Source organism: Felis catus, chromosome F1 (genome assembly GCF_018350175.1).
Source record: "Felis catus isolate Fca126 chromosome F1, F.catus_Fca126_mat1.0, whole genome shotgun sequence".
In the NCBI taxonomy this organism is placed as follows: domain Eukaryota; kingdom Metazoa; phylum Chordata; class Mammalia; order Carnivora; family Felidae; genus Felis; species Felis catus.
This window is the reverse complement of record NC_058384.1, coordinates 44,524,287-44,547,847: the sequence shown is the minus strand read 5'-3', so window position 1 is coordinate 44,547,847 and position 23,561 is coordinate 44,524,287. Positions and strand designations below refer to the sequence as shown.

The 23,561-nt window shown below is 39.3% G+C and overlaps 1 protein-coding gene across 1 annotated transcript in view; it reads left to right on the top strand.

Annotated features, from left to right (window-relative positions):
* The first annotated feature begins 375 nt into the window (after positions 1 to 375).
* Positions 376 to 23,561, top strand: part of LOC123382726 (complement factor H-like) — a 60,393-nt gene continuing 37,207 nt past the window's right edge. The window contains exons 1-4 of the mRNA XM_045048530.1: positions 376 to 448; positions 7,714 to 7,883; positions 15,672 to 15,866; positions 16,306 to 16,482. Coding sequence (XP_044904465.1) covers positions 7,826 to 7,883; positions 15,672 to 15,866; positions 16,306 to 16,482 — 430 coding nt within the window. The 5' untranslated portion in view covers positions 376 to 448; positions 7,714 to 7,825. The remainder of the gene's footprint in view (positions 449 to 7,713; positions 7,884 to 15,671; positions 15,867 to 16,305; positions 16,483 to 23,561) is intronic.

The window sequence follows — 23,561 nt, the reverse complement described above, 5'->3', positions numbered from 1 at the left end:
AGGTCCCTGGGCCTCTACGACACTGTTGAAAGGCTTCAGTCAGCTTTGTACTTTGTACTTCAATGAGAAAATAGTTTGTGAACTGCCATAGGCTGTCCTTTAAGTCAGTAAGCTAAATTTGGGAAACCAGAATAAGATAGGTCATGGAACTGGCCTTGGTGCTTCAGTTGGATCACTAGCCCCCCTAGGGAAATGCTGTGATACTCAGGTTGCCGTCTTTTAGTTTTCATTATGAATAACCTTGCTGATACCTGATAAAGGTCTGTAGGTTGAGTGAATGAATAAATGATGAAGTAGAACTTGGAATTGTTTAGAGGCAGAATACAGGTTGTGATGCATTTGTTTCCTTTGCTGCAGATTTGATGCTGCCAGGACTCGTGGTGCCCCCTGCTGGTCTGCCTCAGGTACAGAAGGGTGACCTCTGTGCCATTGCCTTGCTGGGGAACAGGTACTGTGTCAGTCCACTGTGCCTTTGGGGGAAAATCTTCAGTAAAACTGGGGAAAGATTTGAGAAATGACAATTTCCAATGCATATGGATAAAGGATTACACGAGAAAAAAACAAACAGGTTTTTCTGGGGTGGGCCACTGGGGCCTTGGCAGTGAGCCTGTGGAGGTGTCTTTATATCTGGGCCAAGTGTATTTGCTGCTGCTGATTTTTTTTTTCTAGTAATTTTACATTTACGGAAGAGTTGCAAAGATAGTGTAGAGTTCTTATCCAGCTTCCTGTAACGATAACGTTTTTTATAACCACAGTACAGGTATCAAAAGTAAGGAATTAACATTGGCACAGTCCTATGAATACAATTGTAGAGTTTATTCATATTCCCCCAGTTTTTCCATGAAATGTCTTTCCATACCACTTTGCATGTAAATGTTGTCTTAGTCTCTGGTCTGTGACATTTTCTTGGCCTTTCTTGGTCTTTCATTGCCTTAACACCTTTTTCTTCATCATCTACATCATCCTCTCTTTTAATTCTGTTTTTCATTATTTATTTTTGAAAAGCAGAGGATGTCAGTGGGCAGAGGCAGAGAGAGAGAGAGAGAGAGACAGAGAGAGAATCCCCCGACATGGGACTCAATCCATGTGCCCCGGGATCATGACCTGAGCTGTAACCAAGAGTCAGACGCTTAACTGACTGAGCCACCCAGATGCTCCTAAGTTATTTGGATAGTTTTCTTGAGATATATTTTACATACTACAAAATTCACTAACTCCAGAGGTACATTTTGGTGACTTGTAGTGTATTTTTACAGAGTTGTTCAGCCTTTAAACATAAATTAGGAAGTATTCATAGGAACAGTTCCAAAAAATCAAAAGCCCCCTCACCTCACAAACCTTTTCTCCTAGAAGTAACCGTATCATTTGATGCATACATCCTTGTCAGCCTTCTTGAATACATGTATATGTGTGCTTATGAAAACGTATAATTTTGTTGTGTATGGTTAAAAATACAGCCAAATGGAATTATCCTTTATGTGTATTGTTTTTTCACTTAAGATCGTGGGGACATTTTCCAGGTCAGCAAGCTCAGGGACTCTGAGCCTTCTTACCTGCTGTGTGGTGATGGAAGAGGTCCTCTCCAAGTGGACCTTGTGGTCACCTCCAGTGTGTCTTCATCACAAACAATATCTTTTGTTTTTTCTTAATGTAATTTGTTGTCCAATTGGCTAACATACAGTGTGTACCGTGTGCTCTTGGTTTTGGGGGTAGATTCCCATCGTTGATTGCTTACATACAATACCCAGTGCTCATGCCAACAGTTGCCCTCCTCAGTGCCCATCACCCATTTTCCCCTTTCCCCAGCCCCCTCCCATCAACCCTCCATTTGATCTCTGTATTTAAGAGTCTCTAGGGGCGCCTGGGTGGCGCAGTCGGTTAAGCGTCCGACTTCAGCCAGGTCACGATCTCGCGGTCCGTGAGTTCGAGCCCCGCGTCGGTTTCTGGGCTGATGGCTCAAAGCCTGGAGCCTGTTTCCGATTCTGTGTCTCCCTCTCTCTCTGCCCCTCCCCCATTCATGCTCTGTCTCTCTCTGTCCCAAAAATAAATAAACGTTGAAAAAAAAAAAATTAAAAAAAAAAAAAGTCTCTAATGGTTTGCCTACCTCCCTCTTTGTTTGTAACTATTTTTCCAGTTCCCTTCCCCAATGGTCTTCTGTTAAGTTTCTCAAGTTCCACACGAGTGAATATATATATATATATATATATATATATATATATATATACACATATTTATATATATATATATATATATATATTCTTCTTATCCATTCATCAGTTGATAGACATTTAAGCTCTTTCCATGCTTTAGCTATGTTGAAAGCTCTGTTGTAAACATTGGGGTCCATGTAACCCTATGAATCAGCATTCCTGTATCCTTTGGATAAATTCCTAGTAGCGCTATTGCTGGGTTGTAGGGTTGTTCTATTTTTAATGTTTTGTGGATCCTCCACATTGTTTTCCAGAGTGGCTGCACCAGTTGGCATTCCCACCAACAGTGCAAGAGGGTTCCCATTTCTCCATATCCTCGCCAGCATCTGTTGTTTCCTGAGTTGTTAATTTTAGCCATGCTGATGGGTGTGAGGTGGTATCTCATTGTGGTTTTGATTTGTATTTCCCTGATGATGAGTGGTGGTGAGCATCTTTTCATGTGTCTGTTGGCTATCTGGATGTCTTCTTTAGGAAAAGTGTCTATTCATGTTTTCCTTCCATTTCTTCACTGGATTATTTGTTTTTTAGGTGTTGAGTTTGGTAAGTTCTTTATAGGTTTTGGATACTAATCCTTTATTCAATATGTCATTTGCAGATATCTTCTCCCATTCCATTGGTTGCCTTTTCATTTGTTGATCGTTTCCTTTGCAGTGCAAAAGGTTTTTATCTTGATGAGGTCCCCGTAGTTCATTTTTGCTTTTAATTCCATTGCCTTTGGAGATGTGTTGAGCAAGAAATTGCTGTGACTGAGATCAGAGAGGTTGTTGGCTGCTTTCTCCTCTAAGGTTTTGATGGTTTCCTGTCTCACATTTAGGTCTTTCACCCATTTTGAGTGTATTTTTGTGTATGATGTAACCAAGTGGTCCAGTTTCATTCTTCTACGTGTTGCTGTCCAGTTCTTGCAGCACCATTTGCTAAAGAGACTGTCTTTTTTCCATTGGATATTCTCTCCTGCTTTGCCAAAGATTAGTTGGCCATACATTTGTGGGTCTTATTCTGGGTTCTGTATTACATTTGTCTATGTATCTGTTTTTGTGCCGATACCTGGTCTTGATGATTACAGCTTGGCAGTAGAGGCTAAAGTCTGGGATTGTAATGACTCCCACTTTGGTTTTCTTTTTCAATAATACTTGGGCTGCTCAGGGTCTTTTGTGGTTCCATATAAATTTGCTCTGAGAAGAATGCTGGTGCAATTTTGATTGGTATGGCATTGAATGTGTAGATTGCTTTGGGTAGTGTTGACATTTTAACAATATTTATTCCTCTAATCCATGAGGATGGAATGTTTTTCCATTTCTTTGTGTCTCGTTCAGTTTCCTTCATACGTTTTGTATAGTTTTCAACATACAGGTCTTTTACATCTTTGGTTAGGTTTATTCCTAGGTATTTTATGGTTCTTGGTGCACTTGTAAATGGGATTAATTTCTTGATTTCTCTTTCTGTTGATTCATTATTGGTGTATAGAAATGCAACTGATTTCTGTGTATTGATTTTGTACCCTGTGACTTTGCTGCCTTTATGTATCAGTTTTAGCAGCCTTTTGGTGGAGTCTTTCGGGTTTTCCATATAGAGTATCATGTCCTCTGTAAAAGTGAAAGTTTCCCTCTTCTTTGCCAATTTGATGCCTTTCATTTTGTTGTCTGATTGCTGAAGCTAGGACTTCCACAACTGTGTTAAACAATAGTGGTGAGAATGGACATCCCTGTCGTGTTCCTAATCTTTGGGCTGGTGGGAGGGGTGGAGGAGATCTCCATCCATCCCCGCCCCCCCCCCCCCCCCCGCCCTCTGGTAACCAACAGGTTTTTCTCTATAGTTAAGTGTCTGTTTTTTTCTTTTTCTTTTTCCACTTTGTTTTGTTTCTTAAATTCCACATATGAGTGAAATCATATGATATTTTTCTTTCTGTGACTGATCTATGTCACTTAGCAATTATACTCTGTAGCACTATCCATGTCATTTCAAATGGCAAGATTTCATTCTTTTTTTTATGGCTGGGAAATGTTCCATTGTGTGTGTGTGTGTGTGTGTGTGTGTGTGTGTGTGTATTATAAATATATATGTACGTCATACATGTATATGTATTCCATTATGTTATGTGTATGTATACCATATGTGAATGTATGTATGTTATATGTATACCACCCTCTCTTTATCCATTTGTCAGTCACTAGACATTTGGGCTATTTCCATAATTTGGCTGTTGTTGCTACTATAAACATTGGGGTGCATGTATCCGTTTCAATTAGTATTTTTATATCCTTTGGGTAGGTACCTCGTAGTACAGTTGCTAGATTGTAGGGTAATTCTATTTTTAACTTTTTGAGAGACCTCCCTACTGTTTTCCAGAGTGGCTGCACCAGTTTGCATTCTCACCAACATTGCCAGAGGATTTCCCTCTCTCCACATCTTCACCAATACCTGTTGTTTTCTGTGTTGTTTATGTTAGCCATTCCGACAGGTGTGCGGCGATACGTCATTGTAGTTTTGAGTTGTACTTCCCTGATGTTGAGAGATGTCGCGCATCTTTTTATGTGTCTGTTAGCCATCTGGATGTGTTCTCCGGAAAAAGGCGTATTCATGTCTTCTGCCCGTTTCTTAACTGGATTATTTGTTGTTTGGGTGTTAAGTTTATATCTTGTTTTTGGGTGTTGAGTTCCTTATATATTTTAAATATTAATCTTATGAAATTTTAAAAGATTGGAATTATTGAGAGTACATCTCAGACCAAACAACGTTAAGCAAGAAATCAGTTTAAAAGATAACTAGAAGAACCCCACGTTACCAGAAATCGACACTTTAGAAGACAATCTTTTAAAAAATTAAAGCAGGACTTCTAGCTTTTGTGGTATGATGAGCTTGGTGAACTCACTGAGCTTACTGAGGATATTAAGAAATAGACTCACACATTTCCAGTTGCCTGATTTAAGACAAAAGTCAGAGTGAAGCAGTGTAGTAGGAAAGCGGTGATATTTTCAGTAAATATTGCCCGAACAGTTGGATAGCTATATTTTAAAAATACGTCTGTCGCTCTTAGTACCAGATACCATACACAAATGTCAAATGAGTTGTAAATGTGAAAGAGAAAACAGTGCTTTTAGGGGAAAACATTATTGCATCCTAGGACTAGGCAAGGATGTCTTAAATAGGACACGAAAGGTACTAATCCACACGGGAAACAATTTTAAATTTAATTCAATTTTAAAATTAAGAAAACCTCTTTAAGTTTGTTTATTTATTTTGAGGGAGAGAGTGAGTGTACATGCACAGGCATGTGCCAGGGGCAGGGGGGAGGGGCAGAAGGGCAGAGAGAGGGAGAGAGAGAATCCCAAGCAGTCTTCACATTCATAGTGTGGAGCCTGATGGGGATTGAACTCAGGAACTTTGTGACATCATGACCTGAGCCAAAACCAAGCCTCGGATACTTCACCAACTGAGCCACAGGTGCCCCAAGAAAATTATTTTTGGTTTTAAGCTCCATACATTTTCTTTTTGTCCATTGCAATGATTCTATCCCGTGACATTAACAAGGACTGTCTCTGCTGTGGCTAGAGCCATAGACGTGCAAGGCGACTAGTGACCCAGAATTCTTTTCTGCTTACACGTGTCAGTGAATTCAGCCTGAATTTGTGGTTTGAACCCTCTGAAAACGTGTCCAGCTTCCAAAGCTGGCCACCAACTTCCAAAGCAGGCTTGAAGAATATGTTTGAAAAAATTACACCCAAGCATAACTATGAAAAGCAAACATCTAACTGTTCCATTTAAAATGAAGAAATTCTGCTCAGTAAAAAACATGTAACACTGAGCAAATAGCCCATCGACGGAGAAAATATTTATAGTACATATGTCCAAGAATGTACAAAGAGTATAGAAAGAATTCCCACAATGAGATAAGTAAAAGACAGATAACTCAGCAGAAAAGACTTGAATAGACAATTCACCCAAGAGGATATCTAAATGACCAGTTGCTACACGCGAGTTCTCCACTTCATTTGTCATCCGCAAAAGGCGTATTAAAGCCACAAAGAAGTACTGCTCTGTGTTCACCAGAATGGCCAAAATCGCACAGATTGGAGATATCAAGTGTGTTGAGGATTTGGAGCAATGTATACACTGCTGATGGCACACCAGTTAGCAGAATCCTTTTGGAACACTCTCTGATGTTACCTGGTACACGTAAACGTATTCACGCGTCATGTCCTACCATTTCACTCCTCAGTATGTACTCATCAGGAATGACGACCTGTCTTTACCAAAACCTCATAATAGGCTCATAGCGGCACTACTTCTGTTAGCTGCAAACGAGAATCCACCCTGGTGCCCAGTGGCAGGCACACAAATAAAATGAGATATGTTCAAAGAATTGAACATTACACGCCCTAAGAATTAATGATCCGCAATTAAACCCAACAGCGTGGTTGAATGACACACGGTTTTTCACGAAAGGCTCTGAATACTAAAGACTCAGTATCTGATCTCTCAGCTGATGCAGAGTACCAGACAGGCAAATGGACTCCATGTTCCCAGAGATCCGGAGAGTGGTCACCCTGTGTGTGGTGAGAGGAGGGCGAGAGGGACTGACTGAAGGGACAACCGGGGCTTCCCTGAGACCTAGTGCTGCGCGGTTTCCTGAGCTCGGTGCTGCTGCAGAGGCGTCTTCACCTTCTCGAGATTCAGCAGACCCTTTGCTTCCCTTCTCTTCATGCTTATCGTATTTCAACATAGAGTTTTAGCAATCCAGCATTCCAGTTTCTTGAGTTTTGAATTGTTAAACTCATTTATGTCCATTGAGAGTGATCCTGTTGGTTCACACACGTATGTGACACGTCCTTAAAAGAATAAGTGCATGGTTTGCGGGAAAAGCAGGTCGCAAATATCAACCAGCACTGCATTCTTGGCAAAGTTCACTCACGTTGTCTGGGTCTTGTTTGTGAAAGCGTTGCCTAACGTCAAGCTCTGTAAATGATTTCTTTTAAAATTTTTTTAATGTTTATTTATATTTTGGGGGGGAGGGCAGAGAAAGAGGGAGACTGAATCTGCAGCAGGCTCCAGGCTCTGAGCTGTCAGCACAAAGCCTGGCTTGAGGCTCGAACCCACGAGCTGGGAGATCGTGACCTGAGCTGAAGTTGGATGCTTAACCGAATGAGCCACCCAGACACCCCTGTAAATGATTGTTAAAGGTGCTTTTATTATTTTATCTTTTGAAGTGTACACACGATAGATCTGAATGGGTTTGAATAATTAGAGAGTTAATGAAATCCGAAGTATATCACTGGTTACTGCCTTGCACATTCCAAGAACCTGAACATGTTCCAACTTAGAACAGGCTGGGTTTATAAAAACAAAAGTGGGTCACAGCATTAACAATCAGTGGGAGTGCAGTGGGAGTCTGATTCCAACTCTGGCATTGCTGGGGCCTGTGATTGATTTTTTTTCTTTTACTTTGCAAAAGTTTCTGATGGGCGGAGCATCTAGTAATCCCTTTCATTCCCAAACTGTGTTTCAGCTTCCTTTTGGAGCAAGTGCTTTCCTGCTCTAATCACAACTTTTAGCTGAAGAGCAGCTGACATAGAGTGAGCAGTGTCGGCTATTAAATGTGCCCCTAAAGGATCCTCAAAATGAGATTTTCAGCACAGGTTGTTTGGCTTATGTGGTGGACTGTTTGTGTTGCAGAAGGTAAGAGTGCAAAAAGGAAAGCCTTTCCTGTGTTATAAAACATTTTCTGTTCTGCTTTCACAGTGGTAATAGGAATTTGGTGTAGATTGTGATTTAATTACTGTTCTGTAGCTTAGTGTGTGAGTGGCTTTTGACATTGTTAAGTTTCAAAAAATAGAAGCAGCTTATTTAGATGATGTGATTATTCATCATAATTTTATTTAATGTAGAAATTCGAAACATGTTTTAATATTTTGAATGCTGTAATATAAGCATTTCCCTTGTAATTATCATAAAACATAATTTATTCTTTTTGCTTAGAATTTTTACCCAAATGCTTTCTGTGAAAGTATGAAGAAGTATATGAATATATATAGAACCAGAACAGAAATTAGACAATAGAAACCTTCAACTAATGACTAGATTTATCTCAGATATAGATGTTAACTCTTTCTAAAGAAGAATCCCTTTAGCATTTACAACTGTTATTGTCACGGCCTTAAAAGTCTTATAGACAAGCAAGCATTACTTGTACCTTTGGCATGAATATACCATATAAATTTGAAAAAAATGAGTATGCAATGTTTACAACATCCAAATATTCTCATGGGTGTTTTCCTGTGGTTGTATTGGAGGTATATTCTAGAAGACCAGTCTAAAGACTATTCTTAAGAGAATAGTGAATATGAATGTAGAAGTTTTTATTTTCTGGCATTAGTAAGGTGATTTCTAGACACATAATTACATTTCATTCTAACACTACTTCTCAATAGATTAAAAAGTTTCTTTGGATGGAATTTGGTTTCTAGTTAATGATAGGAAACTGTGTGATACTATTTGATTTACTTTTTTTGAATGACATTTTTATTTTTTTTTTTTTAATTTTTTTTTCAACGTTTATTTATTGGGACAGAGAGAGACAGAGCATGAACGGGGGAGGGGCAGAGAGAGAGGGAGACACAGAATCGGAAACAGGCTCCAGGCTCTGAGCCATCAGCCCAGAGCCCGACGTGGGGCTCGAACTCACGGACCGCGAGATCGTGACCTGGCTGAAGTCGGACGCTTAACCGACTGCGCCACCCAGGCGCCCCTGAATGACATTTTTAAAACAAATGAGTTACCTATCATTCATAAATTTCCAAAACATTTCACTAAGTCAACAAGTTTTTTTGAATGCTTGCTTCCTGTCAGCCTCTAAGCATTGAAATATACCAACAAATAACACTAAAGCTCTGTCATTGATGGTCTTTCAATTTAGAAAATGAAGGCAGGTATCTCTCTTTAATTATATTCCTCAGTCATTTTTTTAAGGTTTATTCAAATATGCTTAATTTTCTTTTTTCTGAGACACGGAGCGTTTTTAGTTTCACATTCTGATATGCTATTGCTTGATTTTTAGTTCAGAAACCTTATATCCAGCCACCTTTGAAACTAGCTATACAGTCGTATTTACTGCATATGTGAATATTGCTGTGTGTATTCATATGTAAAATATTATTGTATTGGCAAAGAGTTCCAGAACACTCTTAATGCTACAAACCATTACAAACATCTTTTTCTGTACACAAGTGTTTTTGTCTTTTTTTTTAGCAGGAGTATGTTCAGTGTCTCAATATTTACATATTGTTTGCCTAGGCTTTATGTAGACATCATTTGTCATGTAAGGAAGATTTGTTTTCTTTCCAGCTCATGTTTAAAACTCAAGAATTGATGCCAAGTTTAATTAAACTGTTTCAGTGATTACAAAGTGGAATTTGAAATTTTAAAATCGGGTGTTATAAAGCATGTATTAAAAATTAAGTAATACTGATGTAAACTCCTTACTTACATAATTGATCCCAGCTGACTCATTTCACCTGTATTTTCTATTTCACCAAAATGTGTTTAAATGTGGCATCCGTTTCTGCTGGTGAATTGGGCATTAGCACTCTACACGCTATCGTGAGACTCACTCTAAATCCGGCTAATTCCTAATAGAGAAACTGTAACATGACTATTTAAAGTATTTAAAGCAATACTTTAGCCTCATGATTTTCCCAAAAGCGCACATGATGCACAAGTGAGTAGAAAAAAATCACATGAATTTTCAGCAGCTGTAGAACTGTGATTTATTCCTTGTTTGCCAAAAAGTTCTAAAACTGGTTTGAAATGCCAATTCCATCAGTCTACCATACGTAACAGAAACTTCACTCAACAAAGTAACCTTACTCATTAAAAATATCCATATATCCTTCAATAGTTGCCTCTGGTTTTATTTCCCATGTAGAAATAAATATGAAATAGTAAATTGAGATATTGAGAAATACCACATTGAATAGTGAATGGTAAATTGAGGAACTGAGAAGACAGTTTGGAACATCAGCACAATCTGCTTTACTCAACCAGTCTTAATGTTTTAGCATTTCATAAATTGCCTCTGTCCTGTTCAGAGTGAACATTCCTCAAAAAATCCTCCTCACTCTAAAGAGGAATGATAGCCCATAGGAAGAATTTATTGGCCCAAGTTTCATGGAGACCAGTTAGTACCTTTTCGATGCAATAGGCTCTCTGCTTTGCCATTGCCAGGTGTGTAGAAACATTAGTTGTTTTCCTTGTAAAACATCGCAGTTGGGCGAATCACCACAGGCTGCTAAGAACTGGTCATATTTACAGGACAAAGTTTAGAATAACAGTCCCTCAATCTTACCACATAGTAGTTTCTGTTTCCTGGAATATATTATGACCAGCTTTTCATGTAGACCGTTTAGACTTCGGGTCTACAAAGTGCATGATCTTTGAAATTAGCCACAGCCCAGAAATTCCTGGCTGAGAAATGTGAATAAATTAAAAGCCTACTAAACCTACTAAAATTTTGTTTGGAGAGATGTGGGTGTTACCTAATTCTGGAGGTTTCAAGGGCCAAAAATAATCTTTCAGGACCTAAAATATAGATCAAAGCTAGAGAGATTCTCTTCTATCAGAAATCAAAGTAAAACAATTTTTTGTATATTGTTTCAAGTACAAGATGGTTTCCAATTTTAGAGTTAACCCTCAAATGGAAAAAATAATTGACGTTATCAATCGTAAGAATTACTTATAAATTAATTAAAAGTACTATTTTATAAAGATGTGCATGAATGTTATACACAGTTATGTAATCCAGAAAACTTGAGGTAGTGGCGTTTAATCCCGAACTCTGTGTTGCAATGCCAATATGATAAATAGGAATTCGCCTTCTGCTGTCAAGAAAACTCCAGTTTTTAGAAATAGTTGTGTGATGTTTACCTATATGGTGTGATTTAAAGTTGTGCAGTGTCCCAACTGCTTTCAGTATCCTCTCTTCTTTGAAATGTAGTAGGGGCACCTGGTGGCTCCGTAGGTTAGGCATCCGACTCTTGATTGTAGCTCAGGGCATGATCTCACAGTTTGTGGCATTGAGCCCCACAGCAGGCTCTGCGCTGACACCTGGGAGCCAGCTTGGGATTCTCTCTCTCTCTCTCTCTCTCCCCCTCTCCCTCTCTCTCTCTCTCCAGCTCTCCCTCTCCCCTTCTCCCCCCTCCCCCTCTCCTCCTCTGCTGTTTGCACTCTGTCTCTCAAAATAAGTGAACATTTAAAAAAATAAATTCTATTTAAAAAAAAGAAAAAAATGTTTTTTTAATAAAGAAAAAAAGAAATGTATTGATTTTACTAGATTCAGCAAACCTGAAATTTATGTGGAATAGCAAATACTCTGAATAAATACTTTAGAATAGTAAAATCGAATAGTATTTACTGCAGTTTTACTGTGAATCATTATAAGCTGGTAAGTTCTCTCTTACAATTTCAGTGAGGAAAGGTAGAAACGGATGATGAGGGTGAAGAAAGGGACTAAGGAACTCTGGAAGGTGAGATGGCCCTGGCGAGGGGAGATCTGATGGGTGAAGCGTGACAGTGTCCTTTCTTCTTTGAAATGTAGTAGGGGCACGTGGGTGGCTCCATAGGTTAGGCATCTGACTCTTGATTTTAGCTCAGGTCATGATCTCACAGTTTGTGGCATTGAGCCCCACAGCAGGCTCTGCACTGACACCTGGGAGCCACCTTGGGATAGGTCTGTTACTGCCCTTACATGTCTACCCTGGCTCTCATTTCTTCCTGGGATTTCTTTTCAGGAGAATTCTTCCATCTTATCATTTTGGCCTGGTTTCTGTCCTTATGTGTTTTAATACTTTGTTGTATGTCCTGCACCTGTGAGAACTACTATATTTAAAAGGGGTCATACACTGCCCAGGGCCTGGCACTTCAGGAATTGTATTTGGAGTGTGTTGCATGCCCTCCTTTGTTGTGTATTTGGTTGCTGTAACCCACCAAACAGTCTTCTATAAGGCTTCTCCTTACTTGCAGTGGTGGATAGTTTAGACCCTCCACCAGGGGTGCTTTGATTTTTCATTGAAGTATCCCTAGAAAGATGAGAGGGCAGGGGACCTAATCCCATACAAAGAAAAAAATGAAAGGTCTGAAAAAAGGACCAAGCAGAGAATCAAAGAAGCTATAAGGCTTAATCCAGAGAGAAAGAAAGGAAAAGAAAGAAGAAGGAGATATAGAAAAACTGTAAAAAAAATAAAGTAAAAATACTTGCCTAAACAGACAGACAAACAAAGCAGAAACGTAGAGAAAAGACAAAATATATATATTTATAAGAATTGACCAAAAATCAAATCAGAAACTAAGAGCCTGATTCCAAAGGAAAAAAAAGATGGTTGAAAGAAATGATGAGAAAAGACAAGAGATGGAAAGAAAAGGAAAGACGAAAAGAAAAGAAAAAAGGGCAACAGACTAACATACACAACTGCAGGACAGTTGTCTGTTGGTGTCTGGGACCTACGGCTGTGCTGGTCCGGAGAAGAGGTCATCTGTTTCACTCAGTGTCAGTTCTGCTCCAGTAGATGAGCAGTTTCCGGGCACACAGGGGTGGGGCTTCATGTAAGCAGATCACGCCTGTGCTGGGGTCTTTTTCCCTGAAGCCCCACCATGTTGGTGATGGGGAAGAAAATGATGACACCCCAATCTCAACCACACTGTTCAGGCAGGCCTCACACAGTAGCGCAGGCAGGTGGCTTGTCTTGCTCCACAGTTCTCCCATACTTCTAGGTGCTCAGCTGGGATTCAAAACCCGATATAGTAATGGATCCTGCACCATAGGCACTTGGTTCTGGGGTAGTGCCATTCTGCACTGCTAATATGGCTGACGACTGCAGGGTCTTTTGTCTTTGAGGGTGCAATATACCCCACAGTATTCGACGGAGGGGACTGTTCTCTCCTGATGTGCCCCTGAGATTGCCAAAGCTCTCCTCCTCCCCAGGCACATGCACGTGACAGTGGCTTTGGTCCCGAGAATGGCACACACTTTTGAAAACTCTGGTCTTCAGCTCCTTTGGCTGTTTTCAAAGTAGAGACTGGCACTCTCCATAGTTCTTATTGCCCAGTCCACGATCTGGAGGTTTTTCTCTTGTCCTAACTTGCGTTAGGGCAATCCACAGCTTCTCTTTCTCTCCCTTTTTTCTCTCTACGGATCCCTGCCTTCCACGCCCATGCTGTTTTATCTCCCCCAGTTTGCATACAAGCACCTCTGTCCCACCAAGCTGTCTCCCTCCACCTGTGCAGATTTTTCTGTTACTCCGCAGATAGATTTCCAAGTGTTCTGACCCCAATACAGCTGTGTTTCCGGGATGAGGGAAATCCTCGAACCCTTACTTCTCCACCATCTTAACTCCTAATTGATATCATTTGAAACACTAGAACAACCACTGCTGTTCTGAGATCAGACCCCCAGGGTTCAAATCTCTCCTTTACAATTTTACGGGTAATTTAACTGAGTACTTTAAGACTCAATTCTTGCAATCCAAAGAGTGAAGCTTGCCCAAGATTGTTAAATGACACACATCTTGATGTCTCATGATGAAATTCATCCAAGGAAAAAGAGAAAATAATCTAAATCTTCAAAAAGTCACGGGGGGAAAAAACTTCACAGTTACTCAAAAGGAAAAAAACGAAATGAGCTTTTTAGTCTCAACCTTGGAAGCTTCAAAAATGTGGAGGGAAAAATCTATCCATGAGAGACATGGGCTGTAGGCCAAAAATCTATATCTAGAGAAGGTATCATATACAAATTTTTGTTAAAGAAAAACATCGGTATATACAAGGATTCAAAGGGTATGATCCACATAACAAGTCAGCTTAAACTACTAGAAACTTTCTCTAATCAAACAAGAAGAACATGGATCAGTGTACTTAAAAAAGATGAAGATGATAATTAATACTTGGTATGCGTGTGTGTGTATGTGTGTGTGTTTTGGAACTTGGGTTCATGTGTTGTACAAGGTAATAGAGCAATTTTATGGGAAAAACCCAATGCTGGTCTGGTATTAAAGTCCTAAATTATCTCTATGTCATCAAATGAAAAGGGGAAACTTTTCTGGAAAATATTATACCTAAATGTGCTGTAACAACATAACACTCAAACATATGTCAAAAATATTCCGTATATAAGAATATCTCAGTAAAATGCAATTATATTATACCTCAATTAAAATATGACATTTTGGTGTTTAAAAAGAATTGAACTATGGTTGCATTAAATGTTCACTTTTATTCAAAAAATATATATATTGGGGACATAAATGACATACTGTCTAAACACTTGATATATGATATATATCATTATAGTATGACATACTGTGTATGATAGTTTTAAACACTTCATCTATATGACAAGTGTCATATATATGGTGAAATATATATGACATCTTTAACACACCTCATATATATGATATATGTCATACGTATTACGACATATGTATGACATAATTTAAAACCATTCCTTCTCCAATGAAAATTAGAATTAACAATACGGTGCCTGGGTGGCTTAGTTGTTAAGCATCTGACTTCGGCTCAGGTCATTATCTCACAGTTGGTGAGTTCGAGTTCCACGTCAGGTGAGCTCGTTGCCCCACTTTGGGTGAGCCAGTGCCCTGCTTCAGGTAAAACCACGAGCCCCAGGTGAGCCCAGCTTCTCTCTCTCTTTCTCTCTCTCTCTCTTTTACTCTCTGCTCTTCACTCACTTGCGCCACCTCTCTTTCTAAAACAAAATTTAAAAAAATAACATTCAAATGTTTTCCACAATCTTAAGTATTTGGATATTGAAAAATAGTCCTTGTTTATTTCTCTGATTAAATGAAGAAGAGAACTGCCCTCAATGATTGGTTTGAGGGGTTGCGAAGAATGTAATTTTTCTGTATAATGTGATGAATGGAAAATTTTTGTGTTTCTCTATATGTCTTACATTATTTCCAGTAAACAGAAAAATAAATTAATGAATGTTAATCTAAAAAAAATCTATCTTCCTACATTGAGTTGGTCTGAGAAGAAAAGATAGGGCTCTGATTTCTGATGAGGACAGAAAAGAAAATAAAAAGATGGATGACCTGAGAAATAAAATCAATACCTTCATCTCTCAACCAAGTTCCTCATTTAATCAACCATGCTGAGGATACACATACTCAAGGAGAATCCTTTAAAAAGATCTATCAAGTTTTATTCCTCGATCTTCATACAATTTTATATCTCATAAGTCCCACAAGATACAATGTTAACTCGATTAGCAATGACTTCATCACATATTCCAGTAATCCATATTTCCAACACTTCTTGTCCTAGAAAACCTGATGCAATGAGTGAAATTATGCTAATAAGAGGGTAAATTTACCAATGAAACAATTAATTTCTAATACGATTTTTTTTCTTGAGATAAAAGATTATTTATACTGTTGTTTGTTTTTGTTTTTTTATTGCAAGAGAAACGTTGTGATTTTCCAGAAATAAAACATGGACTACTACACAATGAATATAACTATAGACGAGACTTTCCAGTATCTGTAGGAAAAAAATATTACTATTCCTGTGACCACAATTTCGTGACAGATAAAAAACAGAACGGGGGATATATTCATTGCACACAAGAAGGATGGTCACCAGCAGTACCGTGCCGCAGTAAGTCAACCTTGTTATGATTGTGTATGCGTAAATATTTCAAAGAGTGGTGTGGGAAGACACATAAGTGAGTACAGTTAAGCCTAATATGACAAAAAGAAGGCCAAGGGATGAGTTTTATGAGCAAAACGACCAATGTAAGTTTTTCCTTCTATGAGGAGCTCTTCATAAAAATCACCTTAGAACTAAAAATAGAGGCTTACGAAAATACCTATGTCATTTCCAAATATCTTCATTATAAAAACTGAAGATAAATAATTTAAATACTGATTTTCTTCTTTTGAAACGTTTGGAAGTAGCTTTAGTCTGTCTTAAGTTATAGGTTATTTTTGGATACTTATGCATGAAAATTTAAATTTTGGACAAATAATTTTTAATTTGCTATTATCATTGAATCTAGGGTTTGACAAATTTGGTTTACTATTTTTATGATTATTAGGACAATGTATTTTTAATTATTTGATAAATGGAGAATATCCATATCCAGCAAAAATGTATTTCCAAGGTGACTCTGTAAGTGTTAACTGCTATGCTGGCTACAGTCTTCAAAATGAGCAGACTGTAATGACCTGTACAGAAGATGGCTGGGTGCCTGCTCCCGAATGCCTTCCTCCTGGTAAGTACATGGTCACTAGTCAGAAAACAGTAAAAGAACTACAAAGAAGGAACGTGTAAAGTAGGGTGACACCAGCAAGAGAACGAGGGGGATGTGGCAGAGAAGGAGGAAACTAGGCTTGCCTCATCCCATGAGGATAACTATCAAATCATCCTAAATCAACCTGAAGACTGGCAGAACAAATTGTGCAACCAATCATAGAGAACAGTCCACATCAGAGAAGTAAGATGCACAGAGATTCAGTTTTCCCTCCAAACTGAGGAGAAATGGACTGTACCACCCACGTAGGAAAGCAGTAGTGGTCACAAAGAAGAGTGAGAGACAGTCTGACACACAGAGGAGCCAACAGGTAAAACGAATCCCGAAACCAACTGGCTTGGAAAGTGAAAGGGGCCAAATGTTGTGAGTTCCTGCAACCAGTGGGGCTTAAAGCCTAGGGTTTTAAAGGTCAGTGTACTAAGTTCTGAGAGAGTTCAAAGGGCGTTGGGGCTGTTCGTGGGGAAAAGGCAAGCAAAGAGCCTGTGGACATACAGCATGGGACCAGCAATCTGAAGAGCACTTGGAGCACACAGTGGGGAGGTTATTTGCTCACCTGGGAGCATGTTGCAGAAAGGCAGCATTCACAGAGACCCGCAGGAGCTGACAGGTGCCATTTCCCTCCCCTACCCATTAGCATAAACACAGGGTCAACTGTGGGAATAGCACAGGGCCCACACTTGCTATCTAACTTCTTACACCAAGCTCCACTTGCCCATGCTCCAATGGAATCATCCTTCCCAGTTACACTTGCCTCAGTCCCAGAGCAGGTAGCCCCCAACCCCAAAACACCAGACCAAATCCCTGCCCACACCTCATCTCCCAACCTGGGGATTTTGGAAGCCTTGATTCCAGCAGCAGTGGTGAGAAGTCTCATCTCACAAGCAGACCAGAGTGCACCAAGTTAAAACTCCCCACATTCAAGCCAGAGACCAACCACTGCCAACAAAGGGGCAAAGAGAGCCTCTGTAGATGAGGGGCATGAAGCACAAAGCGATCAGGACACAAGAGCAGTGTGAACACAGCACACATTGGAGACACTCCCTGAAGTGCCAGGCCCTGGGGAAGAGGGATCACAACACCTCAGGGCATGACAGAACCTCTTTTTCATAAGGCCATTACCCCAAAAATGGGAGAGGTAGCTGAATTTCCTACACGCAGAAGCGGGCACAGACACTTAAATGAGAAAACAGAAGAATTTGTCCCAAGTGAAAGAGCAGTACAAGGCCAATGCCGGAGCTCTAAGTGAAACAGATATAAGTAACATGCTTAATAGAGAATTTAACATAGTAAGTATAATGATACTCACTGGACTTGAGAAAAATTCGAAGATATGAGTAAGACCCTAATACAGAGATAAGGAATAACATAGCAGAGAGAAAGGATTCAATAAACAAAATTAGAAACACACTTGATGGAATGAACAGCATAGTGGAAGAAGAAGAGGCATTAATTAATGACTTAGAAGACATAGTAATGAAAAGTAATCAAGCTGAACAGAAGGGAGAAAAAAGAATTATGCAAAGGAGGATCGATTTAGGGAAGTCGGTGACGCCATCAAACATAACAACATTCTTATTAGAGGTGTCCCAGAAGAAGAAGAAAGGAAAAAGGGACCAGAAAATTGATTTGAAGAATAGCAGAAAAGTTCCCTAATCTGGAAGGAGGAAACAGATATCCAGATACACAAGGAGGCACAAAGAATCCCCAACAAAATCAACAAAAGCAAACCCACACCAAGATACATGGTACCTAAACTGGCAGACCATAACAATATAGAAAACATTGTAAAAACAGCAAGAGAAAAAAAAAGACAGTCACATACAAGGAAAAACCCATAAGGCAACTAAGGCACGTTGCAGCACAAACTTTCCAGGCCAGAAGGAAGTGGCATGATATATTCAAAGTGATGAATGGGAAACATACTCTATCCAGTCAAGAATACTCTACCCAGCAAAGCCATTATTCAAAATGGAGAGATAAAGAGTTTCCTAGGCAAATAAAAACCAATGCAGGTCAAGACCATTAAATCAGCCTTGCAAGAAATATTAACGGCGAATCGGAGTAGAAAGGAGTGACCAAAAGTGTCAGTATAAAGGTAGGAAACACAAAAGCAGTAAAAATGAATATTTCTGTAAAACAAATTTCTGTCAAGGAACTCACAAAATAAACGGATGTAAAATATGACACCATATGCCTGAGGAAGAGAGAAGGAAAGTTTGGGTTCAAAGTTAAATGACCACCAACTTAATACAGACTGCTATATGCAACACATGTTATATACAAACCTAATGATGACCAAAAGGAAAACCACAATAAATATGCAAGGAATAAAGATAAAGGTATCCAATATATCATTAAAAAATCATCTAACCATGAAAGAAAGACCAGAAATGATCAGAGAAAATCTTCAGGAACAACCATAAATCAGGCAATAAAATAGCAATAAATGCATGTCTATAAAAAAATGCTTTGAATGTAAATATACTATATGCTCCAATGAAAAGACACAGGGTGACAGAATGAATAAAACAAGACCCATCTCTTTCCTGCCTACAAAAAAAAACCCCTCATTTTAGAGCAAAACACACCTGCAGATTGAAAGTGAAGAGACGTAGAATATTTATTGTGCAAATGGATGTCAAAAGAAAGCAGGAGTACCAATAATTATATTGAACAAAGTAGACTTTGAAACAAATCATGTAATAAGAGACAAAGAAGGACACTATATAATAATAAAGCGGACAATCCAACAAGAAGAGGTAACGATTGTGAATATTTATGTACCCAACATGTGAGCTCCTCAATACATGAATGTTAATAACAAATAGCAAAGAATGACTCAATCATAATAAACAATAGTAGGGGATTTTAACACACCAATTACATTAATGGACAAGATCGTCTAAACCAAAAATCAACAAGGAAACAATGCCTTTAGACACACTGGAACAGATATATTTAACAGATATATTCAGAACATTCCATCTTAAAACAGCCAAATATACATGCTTTTCAAGTGTACATGGAACATTCTGCAGAATAAAACACATATTAGGCCACAAAACAAGTGTCAACAAATTGAAAAAGATCTAAATCACACCATGCAACACATCTGAACACAATGCAATGAAACTAGGAGTCAGCCACAAGAAAAAATGTGAAGATCACAAATAGATGGAAGTTAAATAACATGCTAACAATGAATGGGTCAACCAGAAAATAAAAGAAAAAAACCAAAAAGGTACATGGAAACTAGTGAAAATGAAAACACAACTGTTCAAAACCTGTGGGATGCAGAAAAACCGATTCTAAGAGGGACGTTTATAGCAATACACATCTACTGAAGAAGCAAGAAAAAAAGTCTAATAAACAACCTAACCTGATGACTAAGGAAGTTAGAAAAACAACAAACAAAACCCCAAAAAGCAGAAGGAAGGAAATAAAAAGGATTAGAGCATGTATCCGGTTTGAGCAATTCCCTGGCTGTCATTTCTTCCTGGAATTTCTTTTCAGAAGAATTTCATTTCATCATTTTGGCCTGGTTTCTGTATTTTATGTGTTTTAGTAGTTTGTTTTATGTCCTGCACCTTGAGAACTACTATATTAAAAAGGAGTCCTACACTGTCCAAGGCCTGGGACTTCAGGAAGTGTTTTCGGAGTGTGTTGCATGCACTGTGTTGTTGTTGCGTATTTGGCTGCGCTATCCACTAGCCAGGTCTTCCTTACTCTTGGTGGTGGATTGTTTAGACACCATCTTAGGCATTCCACCATTTAGACATTCCACCAGGTGCTTTTATTTGTTCATTGAAGCAACTGTGGAAAGAAGGAAAAAGACCGGGACCTGATCCCGTACAAAGAGAAAAATGGAAGAGGCAAAAAAAAGACCAAGCAGAGAATCAAAGAAACTATAGGGCTTAATCCAGAAAGAGAGAAAGGCAAATAAAGAAGGAGATATAAAAAAGGTGTAAAAGAATAGAATTAAAATGCCTGATTACACAGACAAACGAAGCAGGGGAAAAAAAGATATATAGAAATATACAGAGAGAGAGAGAGAGAGAGAGAGAGAGAGAGAGAGATGAATAGACCAAAAATCAGGGGCGCCTGGGTGGCTCAGTCGGTTGAGCGTCCAGTGTCAATTCCGGTCATGATCTCATGGTTTGTGAGTTCAAGCCCCACATCGGACTCTGTGCTGATAGCTCAGAGCCTGGAGCCTGCTTCAGATTCTGCGTCTCCCTCTCCCTCTGCCCCTCCCCTGCTCATGCTCGGTCTCTCTCACTCTCAAAAAGAAACGTTAAAAAAATTTGTTTTAATCAAATCAGAGAATATGAGTTGATTCCAAAGGAAAAAAAAAAAGGTTAAAAAGAAAAGCAAAGAAAACAAAGGGCAACAAAGTAGCGTACAAAACCACAGGACAGTAGTCTGTTGATACCTGGGACCATCTCTGCTGGTCTGGAGGAGAGGTTGTCTGGTTCATCCAGTGTGAGTCCTGCTCCAGTAGATAAGCAGTTGCCAGGCACAGCAGGGTAGGGTTTCCTGTCACCAGGCCCTGCCTCCATTAGGAGCCACTGTCCTGTTCCTTGTAGACCCACCACGTTGGCAATGGGGAGAAAAATGGCGATACCCCAGTCTCTCCTCCCTGGACTGTGTTTCTCCAACCTTGCTGTTCAGGGGCACCTGGGTGGCTCAGTCGGTGGAGCATCCGACTTCGGCTCAGGTCATGATCTTGCTGTCTGTGAGTTCGAGCCCCACGTCGGGCTCTGTGCTGAGAGCTCAGAGCCTGGAGCCTGTTTCGGATTCTGTGTCTCCATCTCTCTCTGAACCTCCCCTGTTCATGCTCTCTCTCTCTGTCTCAAAAATCAATAAGGTTAAAAAAAATTAAAAAAAAAAACAAAACCAAAACCTCGCTGTTCAGGCACCCCTCACAGAGTAGCACAGGCAGGTAGTTTGCTCTGCTCCACAGTTCTCCTGTGCCTCCTAGGTGCTAGGCTGAGATTCAAAATCCCATGTCTTCAAGGATCATGTACCACATGGACCCAATTCTGGGATAGCGCCACTCCACCCTGCAGATATTGGCTGGTGCCTGCCGGGTCTTTAGTCCTTGGGGGAACAATATACATTTTTCCCACAGTACTCAAAGGAGGGGACTGTTCTTTCCCAGTGCACCCTTGATATCTCTACCCGCCCTGGGGCTGACTCCTCTCCCCCACCCCCCCCAGGCATGTGCACACAGCAGTGGCTCTGGTCCAGAGAATGCCACACACTTTTGAAAACTCTTATCTTCAGCTCCTAAGGCTATTTGCAAAGCAGAGACTGACCTTTTCCGTATTTCTTGTTCCCCAGTTCGTGGTCTGGAAAAGGTCTTTCTCTTGTCCTAACACAATGCCACAATCCACAGCTTCTATTTCTCTCCCTTTTGTCTGTCCACAGAAGGGGATCCCTCCCCTCTGTACCCATGCTGTTTTATGTCTCCCAATTCACATACACGCATGTCTGTCACACCAAGCTGTCTCCCTCCACGTGTGCAGATTTTTCTGTCACTCTGCAGCTAGACTTCCTGGGTGTTCCAAGTGTTCTGACCCCAAAACAGCTGTGTTTGAAGGACAAGTGAAGTCTTGGTCCCCCTACTTCTCCACCATCTTAACTCCTAACTGATATCCTTTGAAAACCCATAATAGGTGGATAACCAGATTTGTTCTAAAATCAGACCACCAGGGTTCAAATCTCTCCTTTACAATTTTACACCAATGTATTTGAGTTCTTTAAGACTCTACTCTTGCAAATCCAAACACGGAAGTTTGCGCAAGGTAGAATGATTGTTAAATGACACTCATCTGGGATGTATCATGATGAAATTGATCATACAAGGATAAAGAGAAGTTCATCTAAATCGTCAAAGAGTAGTGGAGAAAAATACCTAGAAGGTTACTTAAGTGGAATAAGACTAAATGAACACTTGATCTCAATATTGGAAGCTTCAAAAATGTGGTGGAAAAAATTTATCAATGAGAGCTATAAACTGGAGGCCAAGAATCTATATCTAGAGAAGGTATCATATACAAATCTTTACTAAAGAAAAACATCAGTATATTCAAGTATTCAAGGTGCATAATCTACATAAGTCTGCTGAAACTACTGGAAACTTTAATCAAACAAGAAAGAAAATGTTACCAGTGTATTTTACAAGGATGAAGATGAGGGGCACCTCGGTGGCTCAGTCGGATAAGCGTCTGACTTCGGCTCTGGTCATGGTTTCTGGGTTTGAGCCCCACATCTGTGGGGCTGTCTGTGCTGACAGCTCGGAGCCTGGAGCCTGCTTCAGGCTCCCTCTCTCTCTACCCCTCCCCTGCTCATGCTCTGAAGGAAGATGAAGATGATAATGAATCCTTGGGGTGTGTGTGTGTGTGTGTGTGTGTGTGTGTGTGTGTGTGTGTGTGTGTTTGGAACTTTTTTTCGTGTGTTGCACAACAGTTCTTGTAATAGAATCATTTTGTGGGGAAAAAACTAATACTGGTATGGTATTAAAAGTACTAGATTATCTCTAAATCATCAAATGAAAACGGAAATTTTTTCTGGGAAATATTATATATAAATGTGTTATAAACAGCATAACACTTAAACATGTGTCAAAAATATTCCATATATAAGAAACACAATAAAATGCAATTATATTATAGCTCAATTACAATACGACATTTTGGTGTTTAAAAAGAATTGAACTATGGTTGCATTAAATGTTCACTTGTATTCAAAAATATATATATTATGATATATATGACATGTTATAAACACCTCATATATATGATGTGTACATGTTACAACATATGCCACATTATATATGACACATATGTCATATATGTGTGCCATATAAACCTTATATACTATGACATACTATGAATGACATTTTAAATCACCTCATGTACATAATATATGTTATATATATTCTGAGACACATGTGACATACTTTAAAACACCGCATTCTCCAATTAATATTAGAAATAACAGTCAAATGTTTACTGTAATCTTAGCTATTTGAATATTAA